At 53.2% G+C, this 12,589-nt stretch overlaps 1 protein-coding gene and 1 long non-coding RNA gene across 4 annotated transcripts in view; one reads left to right on the top strand and one right to left on the bottom strand.

Moving 5' to 3' along the window:
* Positions 1–4,778: 4,778 nt before the first annotated feature.
* On the top strand, positions 4,779–10,671 carry LOC140844574 (uncharacterized). Of its 3 annotated transcripts, XR_012123114.1 has the most exons (5): positions 4,779–4,886; positions 6,669–6,914; positions 7,072–7,280; positions 8,374–8,555; positions 9,318–10,671. It is a non-coding gene; the product is annotated as an uncharacterized lncRNA (long non-coding RNA). The 3 variants fall into 3 exon arrangements; XR_012123112.1 differs by having other exon boundaries at positions 8,374–10,669; XR_012123113.1 differs by having other exon boundaries at positions 8,270–9,515.
* Positions 10,672–10,700: 29 nt separating this feature from the next.
* LOC140844573 (anthrax toxin receptor-like) overlaps positions 10,701–12,589 on the bottom strand; it is a 49,322-nt gene continuing 47,433 nt past the window's right edge. Inside the window, exons 14-15 of the mRNA XM_073217470.1 lie at positions 12,407–12,493; positions 10,701–10,926 (exon numbers count right to left, since the gene is read on the bottom strand). Of these exons, the coding sequence (XP_073073571.1) occupies positions 10,708–10,926; positions 12,407–12,493 (306 nt within the window). The 3' untranslated portion in view covers positions 10,701–10,707. The remainder of the gene's footprint in view (positions 10,927–12,406; positions 12,494–12,589) is intronic.

Here is a 12,589-nt window from a genome sequence, read left to right as displayed (position 1 = left end):
ATCTGGCGGGATATGTTGAGTGGAGGCCATATGAGGGTGACAGGGGTCGGCAGCCCCTGGAGAGACTATGGGCGGCAAGAAATTGGAGAAAATGTCAGGGGCTGAATCGTCAGCAGTCATCTGTGGAGTACCTGCTACGGGGTTTCCTGGGTCCTGGGAACCAGCCCCTGCCTCCTGGCAAATTGCACCTTGGGGGAGACCCACAGCCAGTACAATGGTGGAGAGAAACGCCCAGCAGGCTGCTTAGAGGGAGCAGAGGGCGCCTAACTACGACTGGGGGGCATGTGCCCAAACCAGGGGACAAGGGAGAGACCACGTGAAGGGAGGGCGGCTTTGCAGGCAGAGGGAGCAGCCTGTGCACAGCCTGAGCGAGTCTGAGGATCTAAGGAAGGCCAGGGCTGAGAGACAACTGCACGCCAGCCAGGTGGTCAAGGGCGCAAAGGGCTCATTGGAACCATTCACACAAACCACATGCTCAGTTTTCAGCATCCTTTTGGCCCTCGGAGGCCTGGGTTACATCTCCTTGCATTGCATCCCACGCACACACTGCAAGCATCCTTCAGAGAGGAGAGTTCCGTTTTCTGCAAGGTTATACGAAGGGACTGCAGGCCTGAGCTCTCCCATGCACTCGCTGTGTGACCCTGGACAAGGCACTTTACCTCTCTGTGCCTTGGTTCCATTATCTGTAAAATGGGGGTTGGCCTAGTATCTCCCTCACGGTGTCTTTGTGAAAATTAAGACATTAAAGGACCTAGCAGTTTCCTGGCAGATAGGAAGGGCTTAAAAAATGGAAGATGCCATATGATGAACAATTCCATGTCCAAATGACCATCTAAGAAGGTGGAAGTAGTGAGAAATGTGTGTCTCAAAGTATAAGCCGAGGTAGTGGGGGCTATACCTGGTCAGGGTGTAGTGGGTAGAAGAGTTTTCCATCAAGAAGCAAAGCCTTTGTGTCTAGGGGGAGAGAGCCTGGCTTGGAAATCCTCCCTGGCTGGGCAGGGCAATCTATTGTTTTATCCTTTGTCACCAATGAACCCTGCCGACTGTCACCAATTATCTTGCCAATGGGTTTCAGCCCCGGGCAAGTTCACTATGGTTCAATGTGACCAAAGAAATGACAGTAGAGTGTTCTTGGGGTGAAAGGGTTATACCCAACTTTATTTCCACGGTGGCAGGTCAATCGCTAATATCCATCACTCAGCGTGAGTCTGCAGGAAGCAAGCCGGTCTCTGCCTCTGGGCCTCTCTGCCCGCAGTCATCCCGCACAGCCGTCCTCTGGGCCTCTGTCCTCAGCGCTGCCACCACGCCAGTTCTCTGATCTGCTCTCCTGCACCTTGCAGCCGTGCCACCGTATCACCCAGAGCCCTAGGCAGTGCTCTTTATGTAGAGTCAGTAGCAACGTATTGCTCACACGTGTGTAGTGAGCAAGCCAGCCAGGGCCAGTTGAGGATCCTGGCCACAGGAACGTTCATTTTATCCACACACGGAAGCTGCTGTCCCTCCAGACCAGACTGCACAGACCTGGGTCAAAGCTCACGTGGGTGAGGCTTGGCCTACACCCCAAGGTCTCCTTAGGCCTGTGGGAATTCATGGTGGTAAGTAGGGGAAATATTGGCAAAAATGCTTTCTAAAAATATCCTTGCAGGGAAGGGACAGGAAGTTGTGAATTTGTAAAGAACAATGACTGCTCTTCCCACTGGTGTGGCAAATCTGTAAAGGTGAGTAGATCACAAAAAACACCCTTGCACATGCACACCTGCTACCTGGAGTTTTCTTAGGGTTGATGAAAGAATTGGAAACAGCAGGACTGCCAACTCAGCCACGAACAGCTCTAAGCTCCTTAAGACAGAAAACAGGAACTGGTGAAAATGTAAGGCCACAGAAGGTGTTGGGGGTGCAGCAGGGAGATAAACGTGTCCCTGGGGTGAGGGGCCTGGGTCCCCACACAATGCTACCCTGGTGTGACAAGCAAGGACCGGCTTCTGGCAGGCTCGAGGAGCAGAGGCCCATTGTAGGACAGTGGTCAACCCTGCAGGGGCCTGAGGCCAGGGAGGTCTGCCTCCCCAAACAGGTGCTGTCAGCCAGGGTGACTGGGGGTGCCCAGGACCAGTCCAGAGAGAACTCAGCAGGCCCCAAGCCCCAGTGACCTGGCTGTGCTTCCTCTGAGAAGCATCCTCAGCAAGACATCAGAGCGTCTTTGGGCCACATCCAGGCCACTGGGGTTGGGAAGTCAGATCCCGGGTGGGGACGAGCCGTGCTCACTCGTGCCTGTGCGATTCGCCTGGGGCACGCCTAGTGGCTTTGTCCTCCTGACCTGCTCCACGAGGTGGCCCCCAGCCCACAGTTCAAAGAGGCCTGAGGCACCCTGGAGACAGTGGGAAGTGAGGGGCCTGCCACCTGCGGCACCTTGGCCCTCAGAGGGAAGAGGACAGGGGACAGGGTTCTCTGGGGCTTGAGGAAGAAGGAAAGGGGAGCAGGGTCCAGGGTCCACAGGGGAAGAGCAGGAGGCCCACACGGGCCTCAGCTGCAGTTCTCTGCCCGAGACAGGGCAGGGTCGGCTGTGCGGCAGCAGGGCGGCCCCCCTGCCTGCATATTCTTCACAAGATGCGCTCATGACTCACGCAGAGAGCAAGGCTGAGTCTGGGGAAAATGAAATTCATAATGAAAGACTTTAGCATGATGATAATGTAAATCTAATAATAAAGTTTATAGCAGTAATGTGTGTTTGTTGTAGAAAGTTCAAAGAAAGCAAATAAAAGAAAACAAGAACTCCACTATGCACAGCTCAAATCACTAAGCGAATATAAATATCAAATATTTAATGTGCTCTTCCAGTATTTTAATGCATTTTAAATTCGTTGAGATTTGTAAAAGTGCATATTTGCAATCTGTGTTTTCACTTCAATTGTAACACGAGCATCTTCCTGCGTTGTCATAAACTCTTCGAAAGGGTCGTTTTTAAGAGCAGCCCAATCAGCATGAGTATTCCGTGGCTGCCCATGCTGTCCCCAGTGCTGAACATCTAGGTGGTTTACAGTTTTTGCCTCAAAGACCACATTTATACATATTTGCATTCTTTTGGATTTTTTTTCTTAGGATAGTTTCCAAAGAGTAAATTAATGGACCAAAGTATGACCAGTTTGCAGGCTTTTGGTTCTCATTGCTCACCTTTGTTCTGAAAGGGCTATACGGGGCTTCTCTTCAGGTGGGACCAGGCAGAATCTGCCCTCACTGCCCATCGCCCCCGGAGGGTCAGGAAGTGACTCCAGTGCCCCCACCCCCCGCCACAACCGCCCGCGTTAGAGGCGCTGCCTTTGCTCCGGGGGCCACAGGTGCAGCTGTTGAGCAGCAAGGGCCCCATGTAACTCAGGTTCCCTAGCACCTGGGGAAGGTGGGAGCGAGAAGCAGTGTTTCTGTGGGAATAACCTAGGGACTGTGAGTAAAGACACTGAAAAAGAGAGCGGCTGGGTAGACACGTGAGATGACCCATCAAACCCCGACGGCTAGCGGCCCAACACCGTGAAGATGTGAGCTCAGAGCATCCTGAGACGGGGGCGTGACGGAGAGTCCAGCAGCTCAGTGGGCATGTGGACCTTGAGTTCCAGTCGCTGAAGCCCAGAAGCCCTTGCGGAGTCCGGTTCCTGAGCACTAACAGCGCCGAGGCCCTCCGGCCGGAGCAGGCTGCTGAGTGCCCCCGGGACCTGCCGACCTTCGTCCTCAGGAGGGCAGCCGGACTTTCCGGGCTCCCTGCAGCGAGGTGTGGCCGGCGGCCATCCCTGTGAAGGGCGGGGCGCGCCTCCCTCCCTCTCCTCTTCCTGCCTCGAAGGCGGCTGGGATGCCTGGTGCTTGACTAGCCATTCTGAGCCGTGTGGTGAGCCCATGTGCTCAAGACGGCAGAGCAAAAAGTGCCGCTCCTCCTGGACCGGTGGCCTCCCGAGAAACAGACAGATTTAATGAAGCCACTACAGTTTGTGGCGGTTTTCTGTCCCTCCACCTTGGCGGTGTTTGTCCACATTTGCTCCATCAGAGTTGCACAGGGTCTGTGCTGCCAGACGCCCCCCCCCTCCCGCCTCTGCCACCTCACAGGTCGGCCCTGGTCCTGTCCCAGCCTGCCGTGGGGCCCCCAAGCAGAAGTGTGGGTGGGGCCATGCTATCCCGGGAGAGCCTGGGGTGGCCCGTTTCAAGTCCGGATCAACCCAGGCTTGCATGGGCTGCGTAGTGCTGCCCCCCGACACTAGGGGAGCTCCTAACTCCCGTGACGTCGGGGCGCCTCCCTGCCGGCCACGCCCCCACACGCAGCTCAGCGTCTCCGTGTGCCTTGCCCAGCTGAGCTCCTGCCCCGAGTCCCAGCTTCACCCCAACCTCCTCCGGGGGCAGTTACTGTCTCCCAAAGGACAGGCCCGCCCTGGGGGCCTGGAGCCGTCTGCGGCTGACCCACAGGAAGCGGTGAAGCCGCCCCTCGGTCCTGCAGCCCAGGGCCAGCCCCCCGTCCTAAGGACCCCGAGGCTGCCCTCCCCACCGGGCCCACAAAGCCTAGGCTCAGGCCGGGAGAAGGCTGGGTTCTTGGGCATCTGCCCCACCCTCGGCCCTCCCGCCGCGGTTTCTCCTCTTAGGGGATCGGCCTCGGAGGCTGATGAGGTTGGGGTCCTGGGGTCAGCAAGGAGGACTGAGGCAGCCCCCCCCAATGAACGGGAAGCGTCCCCGCAGGTGGGGGCGACGGCCTCCGGAGGCGGGAGGGGTCCCCGGAAGGCGCCAGGGAAGGGCAGGGGCGTGGCGGGAGCAGGTGGCAGGGGCGGGGAGGGAGCGGCGAGCCCCACGCGGAAGTCAGGGCGGGCGCACACCGGGCCGCCAGCCGCTGCCGACTCCGCGGGGCCGCGGCCATGCAGGTGAGTCGGCCGCGCTGCACCGGCTGCGCACCGACCCCTGCCCCCGCCGCCGCCCGCCCCGGCCACGCCGCGCACCTGCAAGGCGTCGGTGGGGGCCCCTGCATCGCACAAGGCTGAGGAGAGGGTGGCCACAGCCAGACAGAACCCAGGTCACTGGTGTCAAGGCAGGACAGGGAAGGGCAGCTGTCCTCCTGCCCAGCCAGAGACTGTGGTTCCAGGCCGGGCTGTTAGTGAGCGTGTGGGACCCAGGTGGGGAGGGCGTGTCCACCCTCGCGCGCGCCCTGAGTCTAGGCAGGTCCCCAGACCTTGCAGCTTTGCCCTGCAAATGGGGAGGGGAATGTGGCTTACTAGGTAGGGACGCCCAGGGTGGCCCATTGCATTGGGTCCTCTGCCTCCTGGGGGTTCTGCCACCGGAGGGGTGCTTATGGGTCAATGTGTATTTGGTTACAGTCACCCTGCTGGCCTTTGGTTCATCTCAATAGCTGGAGTATTTCTTGGGTCTCCCTTGGCTGGGTCTGATCTCATCGCTACTTACGAGCAGAAGCAACCTCCCTGTGGTTCTGGAAAGCCCAGTGGACCCCCTAAATGTCCACCACGTCCTTCATCTAGTCCCTGACCCAAGCTGTCCCAACCACATGCTGTCCATTCGTTATCTTCTTGTCACACTGTGCCCCATGCCAGGCCCATGGCTCAGCTCAGTACCTACCTGGGGAAGGACTAGAGGGGGAGGCCTTACCTCCTTGCCAGGTCACCCTAATTTGCCCACTCATCTAAATTAGACACAAGTTTGTGCCAATTTAGGAAAGTTCTTCCATTTTCTAGATGTTTTTGAAGCCGTTTCCCCAATTCCACGTTAAGCCTCTATGATTCCAGCTTTGCTCTCCTGACTCCTCCCGGCTTTCCTCTTCTTCGATCCCCACGCCAAGAAGGGGCAGGATTCTCGTTCCTCTTACATCCTATCCTTGACCTCATGACACTAGTTGCCACATTAGAACATCGGAGTTCCTTTCAGAAGCATTCCTTTGAGGTAGGTGTGATTATCACCATTATAGTCAGATGAGGATGTTAGACAAGAAATCGAATTACCTCCTTCTTTAGTAGAAGGTTGACTCTAGATCTGGATCTTGATTATGTTAAACGGGAGCTAAGCGAATATGATTCTTCCCTTAGAGTCCAGATTTCAAGCCTATTGCATTGCTAGAAAATCCTTCTGAATTTCAGTAGATGCATAATAAATGCATAATTAGCTCTTTTCTTCTCTTTATATTCCTGCTGAAACAATCCTAACCTCCTCACAAGCAGCTTGATGCCACAACCAAAAAAGGGGGAAGTCACTTCGTTTCTGAGGGCAGAGATCAAAGGACATCAGTAGTTTCTCCATACATTACCTGTTCCAGCTCCCAGCTTCCACCCGACTTACCTACTCCAAAGTCTAGTGAATTTTTATCTAGTTCTTTGAATGTGTACATGCAGATGTGAGTCAGTGTGTGTGTCTGTTTGTCTGTGCACACATGTATCAGTGTTTATGTATATATGTGACAGTGTTGAAAAAAATCAACTCTTGAATTATTCTTCCAAAGCTGTTTTTTTTATCATGCCTCGAGTCTTTGGATTTTAACATCCCAAAGAAAAAATTTTGACTCATTTATAATTGGTGTTCTACGGTCATTCATTTCTAGAGATAATAAACCCAGAACCCCCTTTTTTTGTGATTGGCATAGGGACAGGGGTTACCAGAATATAGGATAGTAAGTTCATGTTTTTAAAATCTTGTATCTGCAGGATCCAAGGCAATGGCAATAGGGATGAAAGAGAGGACAGTGGAGGTGTGGCCCAACCAAACTGCCCCTGAGCCGCCCAGCCTGCTGTCTACCTCGCTGTCTTCCTTGAGTCATCACCCTGGTTCCCCAACCTCCAAATGCAGGAAAATGAAGCCAAGATATTTTTGAGTCGCAACCCTACGCTCAACAATATGTTTTGTACTTTCCTGTATGTGTCCTCATTTTTTCCTCAGAGCAATCCTCTGAGGTAGGTAGCAGCATTCTCATTTTTTAATGATGAAGGAGCACAGACCAAAAGAGGTTGGATACCTCATCCAAAGCTCCACAGCTAAAACACGAAAGAGGTGGAGTCCAAACCCTGCCCCCTGGGCCTGCTGACCTCACCATCCATTCCCTACGTATAGGTAAGGGCGCCTCATGAGGGCACGCACTGACACCACACGGGGCGGAGCGGAGACACTAGAGGCGGCGGCGGCAGCAGCAACATGTTTGGGACTCCGAAATCTGAGAAGTAAATTGTGACTAGTTTAGCCGATTGGGGAAAGCAGAGAAGCAATCAGATTTACATCACAGAAGCTGCAAAAGGAATCAGTGACACTAGTCACCTATGGAGGTGAGTATGGGGCTAAAAACAGAATGTTTGGTTGAAAGTCCACTTAACCCGATACCTCTCCTCTGAGAGCAAGTGTGTGACTTCCCTGCCTCGACCAGCACAGGTCTGAGAATTTATACCATGAAAAGCACCAATTATAGAGTCTCTGGTCAGGGGGACCCCAGAAGTCAAGGGTGTCATCCTGAAATAGGAAGATTAAGTGAAAGTTTAGTCTCCCACTGAATGTCAAGACTCCCAGCCGGTCCTCCCCTGGAACCCTGGTTAATCTTCTGGTAATCCTTGAACCAGAGAGCTCAGAACTCAGGCAGCCAGGCTGGAACCCTCCAGACAAGAGATGTCCAGAAAAATATGGACAAAAGGAAAAAACAAAAGAATACAGATGGGAGTTCCCAAGTAACAGCCCAGCCAGGTCGCCACAGCAGACATCACTGCCCGCCCCCCGCTAACGGCCTGGGCAGCCCCGCTTCAGTGAACTGCTGCTGACGTCTAACTGCCAGTATCTGGCTCTCTTTTGCCTGATAGTCTCTCCAAAGCCAGGGAAGGCTGCTCTGTGGGGTTCATAGCAGGCCAGAAGTGCTGGGGAATTACTACCCTCCTCCCTGGGAGCAGCTGTCAGCCGCTGACTGTGAGGATGTCACGTGCACACACACACAGTTTCCTTGTCCTTGCACACATGAACTCTGACATGTATGTTTGCCACCATTTCCCCAAAATCTCTATGCAGAGCTAAGCCTTAGACATGCTCAGTCCCTCAGTCACAGTCAGCATGGTGACCGCCTTCTCTCCCCTGATCCCTTCCCTGCTCCCCTCTGCGTGTCTCCACTGAGTGACTCCATGTGCACACATGACTCAGGGTCTCTTGGGGAACCCGAACTAAGAGGAAAAACAGGTTTTATGCCAAGATCAAGAGCTAGAATGTCATCCACTGGAGGAAAGAACACAGTGAAGCAATGACTTCAAATTTCTGAGGGAATATTTTTCCAATATAGGACTCTGTAAGCAACTAAGCAATGACTTACGTGTGAGAACGGCATACATACATTTTCAGACATGCAAGACCTCGAAGCTTTGCTTCCCATGCCCCTTTTCTCAGGAAACTTTTAGAAGCGGTTTCCTGCTCCACCAGGACAAGGAAATAAAGATGACTTGGTACGTATGAAACAGGAGATCCAACACAGGAGAGGAGGGAGCGGTCTCCCAGGAAGGCCGTGAGGGGCGTGCCGAAGCCCACAGCTGTTCAGCAGGGCTGGAGGGGAGCCGGTCCCACTGGAGCAGGTGAGGACTGAGAGAAGGGATGTCATTCAGAGTACGTGACAGGCTACTGAGTGTGTCTGCGCAAACTGGGGAATATTTGGGGGTTATAGAGTAATGAACGGTAAGCACATGCAAACAGTACACAAAAGGACATTTATTAGATCAAGGGGAACGGAGAGGTTATGCAGCGAGTCACGCCTGTGCAGTCGTAACAGCTGTATTGGACGGATGGGATGAGACAAGAGCCGATGAGGTTGGGGGAGGGGGTTTCTACAACAAGCCCCAGAGAACTGTTTGGACCTTTACACCGTGTGCATGAATAACTTTGATAACAATAAATAAAACTATGAAATTAGTAACAAAACAAACAGCTCAAGTAAAATAAAGACCGGGACCTCTAAACAGGAATGGAGGTGAAACTAGGGATCAGCGACCTGTTGTTTTTTGTGAAAGTCTCAAAAAATAATGGGATTTTTTTGTTTTTGCTTCTTCCTTAACATTTTTGATTGACGTAGAACATACATACCCAAAGTGCACATATCATAAATATACTGCTTGACTTTTTTTCACAGTGTGAGCACAACTTTGCAACTACCACTCAGATCAGGGGACAGTTACAGTATATTCTTATCAGACAGCCCCATGGACCCCCATCCAATCACTGTCCCCAAGGGTGAGACCCTCCTGACTCTGACATCATAGATTAACATCCACTATTTTGTATTTTATACAAATAAGAGCCACACAGTGTGTCATCCTTCGTGTCTGACTTCCTCCATTCAGTGTCATGTCAGTGAGACTCACCCATGGTGTGTGTGCGGTTGCAGAGTCGTGGTCCACCCGGTTTCATTCCGTGATACCCCGTAGTGAGAATACGCCACGATTCACCTGTTCTCCTGTTAATGGCGTCCGTACGGTTTCCGGTCTGGAGCCACTGCGGTGCTTCTACTGGTGCAGCTATAAACATTTTAGTGAATGTTTTTGCTCGACATTATATATGTATTTCTGTGGGATATATATACCTCAGAATGGAATTGCTTGGCCATGGGATTCATGTATGCTCAGTTTGGACATTGCCAGACAATCTTCCAAAGTGATTCACCAATTTGCATTCCCACCAACGGTGTAAAAGAGTTCCAGTTGCTCCACGTCCTGGCCAACTCTTGCTGCTGGTGATGTTTTTCATATCAGTCATTCTGGGGACATGTGGTGGTATTGCATTGTGGTTTTAGTAAACATCTCTCTGATGACTAATGAAACTGAGTACTTTTTCATCGATGTATTGGCCACTTGAATGTCATCCTTCATGAAGTGTCTCTGCAAGTTTTTTGCTCATTTTTTATTGTGTTTTCTGTCTTCTGTTGATTAGTAGAAATTCTTCATTATTTCCTTATTGGTCTTTTGTTGCCTATATGTATTGGGAATATTTTCACTCATTCTGTGGGTTAACTTTTATTTTTGAACTTACAAAATACAAAATACAAAAATAAAAGGAAGACCCAAATATGCTCTCAATAATATGGGTGAATGTAGTAACCACAGTTTTTCATGTGAAACCTTCATGAGAGTGTCTATCAATAATACCTTAATAAAAATAAAAAATAAAATAAATAAAAGGGACTTACATCAAGCCCCAGAGCAACCTGGGATGATAACTAAGGGTCTGATACTCCTCAAGTGGCAGGTAACAAATCCTACCATTTGCAGCAACATGGATGGAGCTGGAGGGTATTATGCTCAGTGAAATAAGCCAGGCGGAGAAAGACAAGTACCAAATGATTTCACTCATCTTTGGAGTCTAAGAACAAAGCAAAAACTGAAGGAGCCTAACAGCAGCAGATTCACCGAACCCAAGAATGGACAGACTAACAGTTACCAAAGGGAAAGGGTCTGTGGGGGATGGGTGGGAAGGGAGGGATAAGGGGAGAAATGGGCATTATGATTAGCACACTAATGTGGGGGGGCACGGGGAGGGCAGCACATCACAGAGAAGACAAGCAGTGGTTCCAGAGCATCTTACTATGCTGATGGTCAGTGACTGTAATGGGGTATGTGGGAGGGACTCGATAATGGGGACAATCTAGTAACCACAGTGTTGCTCATGTAAGTGTATATTAATCATACCAAAATATTAAAAAAACAATATGGGGATTTGGGTGCCGTAGAGATCGCGTCATGGGTTGAGACTTTCAGAGCTGCTTTCCAGAGCATCCAGGTTGCAGCAGGTATGAATGGCATCATTCCGCTGGCAGCGAATGGGTTGCTCACCCTGGCAACATGAGCAGATTCTGCTGAAGTGGGAGCAATGGCAGCTGGGTCGATGGTAGATCCACGTGCCGCAGGACAACGACTCACAATAGGGCATCATTAGGGGGTCGGCAGAATCACACCTCTGGGGAGAAGAGGAGAGAGAGAGAAAGTTACTGAGAGGCCACTGGAATTGGGGGCTGAAGGCTGTGGTTTCCCTCACTCCTGGGGTTGCCAGGTTCCTTGTCTTCTCAAGCCCACCCTTGTCCTGCTGGCCCGAGTTCCATGGATACACCCCTAGGTCTGCCTAGCGGCACCGTGTAGCGTGCTAACATCGGGCTTCCGAGAAACTGTCTGTCCCGCATCGAGCCTCAGAGCGCAGTCTGCCCATATCCTGTCCTGGGCGCCTCTGTCTCTGGCCGGAAGTCCACTCTCCCCTTCCTGTGTGCCTACTGCCTGGCTGGGCCCTTGGCCTCCCTGCTCAGGCCTCCTCAAGCGTCTCGTCTCCCCTGGGAACCTGGCTCTGCCTTATCCTACTCCAGGCCTCACACAATCACCCTCCCCGAGAAGCAGCTCCTGGCAGCTGCCACCTTCAGCTGTGCTTCCCCTCTGCCCGGGCCTCCAGCCCTGGGGCCCAGCTGGCTTGCTAGACTCCTCACCACCACGCCCCGCCCTTGTCAGCAGCCTGGCCTGCGTGCACGCAAAGCCTGTGACCCTGCCCTGCATGGGGCAGGCACTGTGGCAGAAAGACCCCCAGCAAGGGGCTTCTATCTCTGGCAGGTGTGTTTTGGGCTCCCCGGGGCCCCACACTTCCTGCAGGGAGAGCAGGATGGCTCTCAGCTACCCCTTGATGCTTAGGAGGACTTAATGGATCTGTCAAAACTAATGTAGAATCAGGGAGACGGGGGCAGAGCCTGACAGACACCGCAGGGCTCTTTCTTTCTCAACACCTGCAACCGGGAGCCCATCCACCCCTGTCATCTCCGGGCCTTGCGGGACGGGGTTCTCCTCACTGCATGGGGCCCAGGTTCTGGGGTGGGGGGTACTTCAGGCCCCTCCTCCAGGTGCCCGTCTCCCTTCCTCAGTGGGTTCCCGGGACCCTGCAGTCCTCTCCCTCACTCTGCTGAGGGGACGTCTGCAGGAGCAGCAGGTGACACTCTCTTTTTGGGGAGTGTTCATGGCAGGAGGAACTCGGCACAGAACTTCCCTGGCTTTTCCTGACCTGGGCGAGCTGTGCCGTCCCGTGTGTTCTCACCAATCCACCCAAGGGCCGAGGAAGCCTGAGCTTGGCTGGAGCGGACGACAAGCTCTGCCAGCACCGCGGACGGGCACCTGTCGGCAGCCACCCACATCCAGAAGCCTGGGCCCGTGATAAGGGGAGACCCGGGGGCGGGGACCAGCTGGGGGTGGGGAATATGGGCCCTCACGCCTTTTCTCTGTCCCAGGCCTCTAGGGCCCGGATGGTGTCCTTACTGTGGTGCCGGGTGATCAAAGCCCAGCACCCATAACCTCACCACCACAGAAGCCAGGCCTTCTGGGCCCGTGTCTGTGGGGCAGGAGCCGCCTGCCCCTGGCCGCCCTCGGCCCAGCCTGGGGCATCAGCACCTGTCTAGGGCCCTTCTCACCTCTGGTTCCTTCATCTTCTCTTTATCAGGATTCCTACAGCACGATCCAATGACCGAGGGGCACTTCTGGGCCAGTGCGGCTGGGCTCTAGAAGGAGAAAACAGTGTCTGCTTCTTGGCGGGCAGCTCCTGGGGTAGGGACACTGTGGCTGTTGCCCTACACCTGTCACTTCCTGGCCACTCC

The sequence above is a fragment of the Manis javanica genome, chromosome 11 (assembly GCF_040802235.1).
Source record: "Manis javanica isolate MJ-LG chromosome 11, MJ_LKY, whole genome shotgun sequence".
Taxonomy (NCBI): domain Eukaryota; kingdom Metazoa; phylum Chordata; class Mammalia; order Pholidota; family Manidae; genus Manis; species Manis javanica.
Note: the sequence above shows the minus strand (reverse complement) of the source record. Positions and strands in the feature narration are given on the sequence as shown.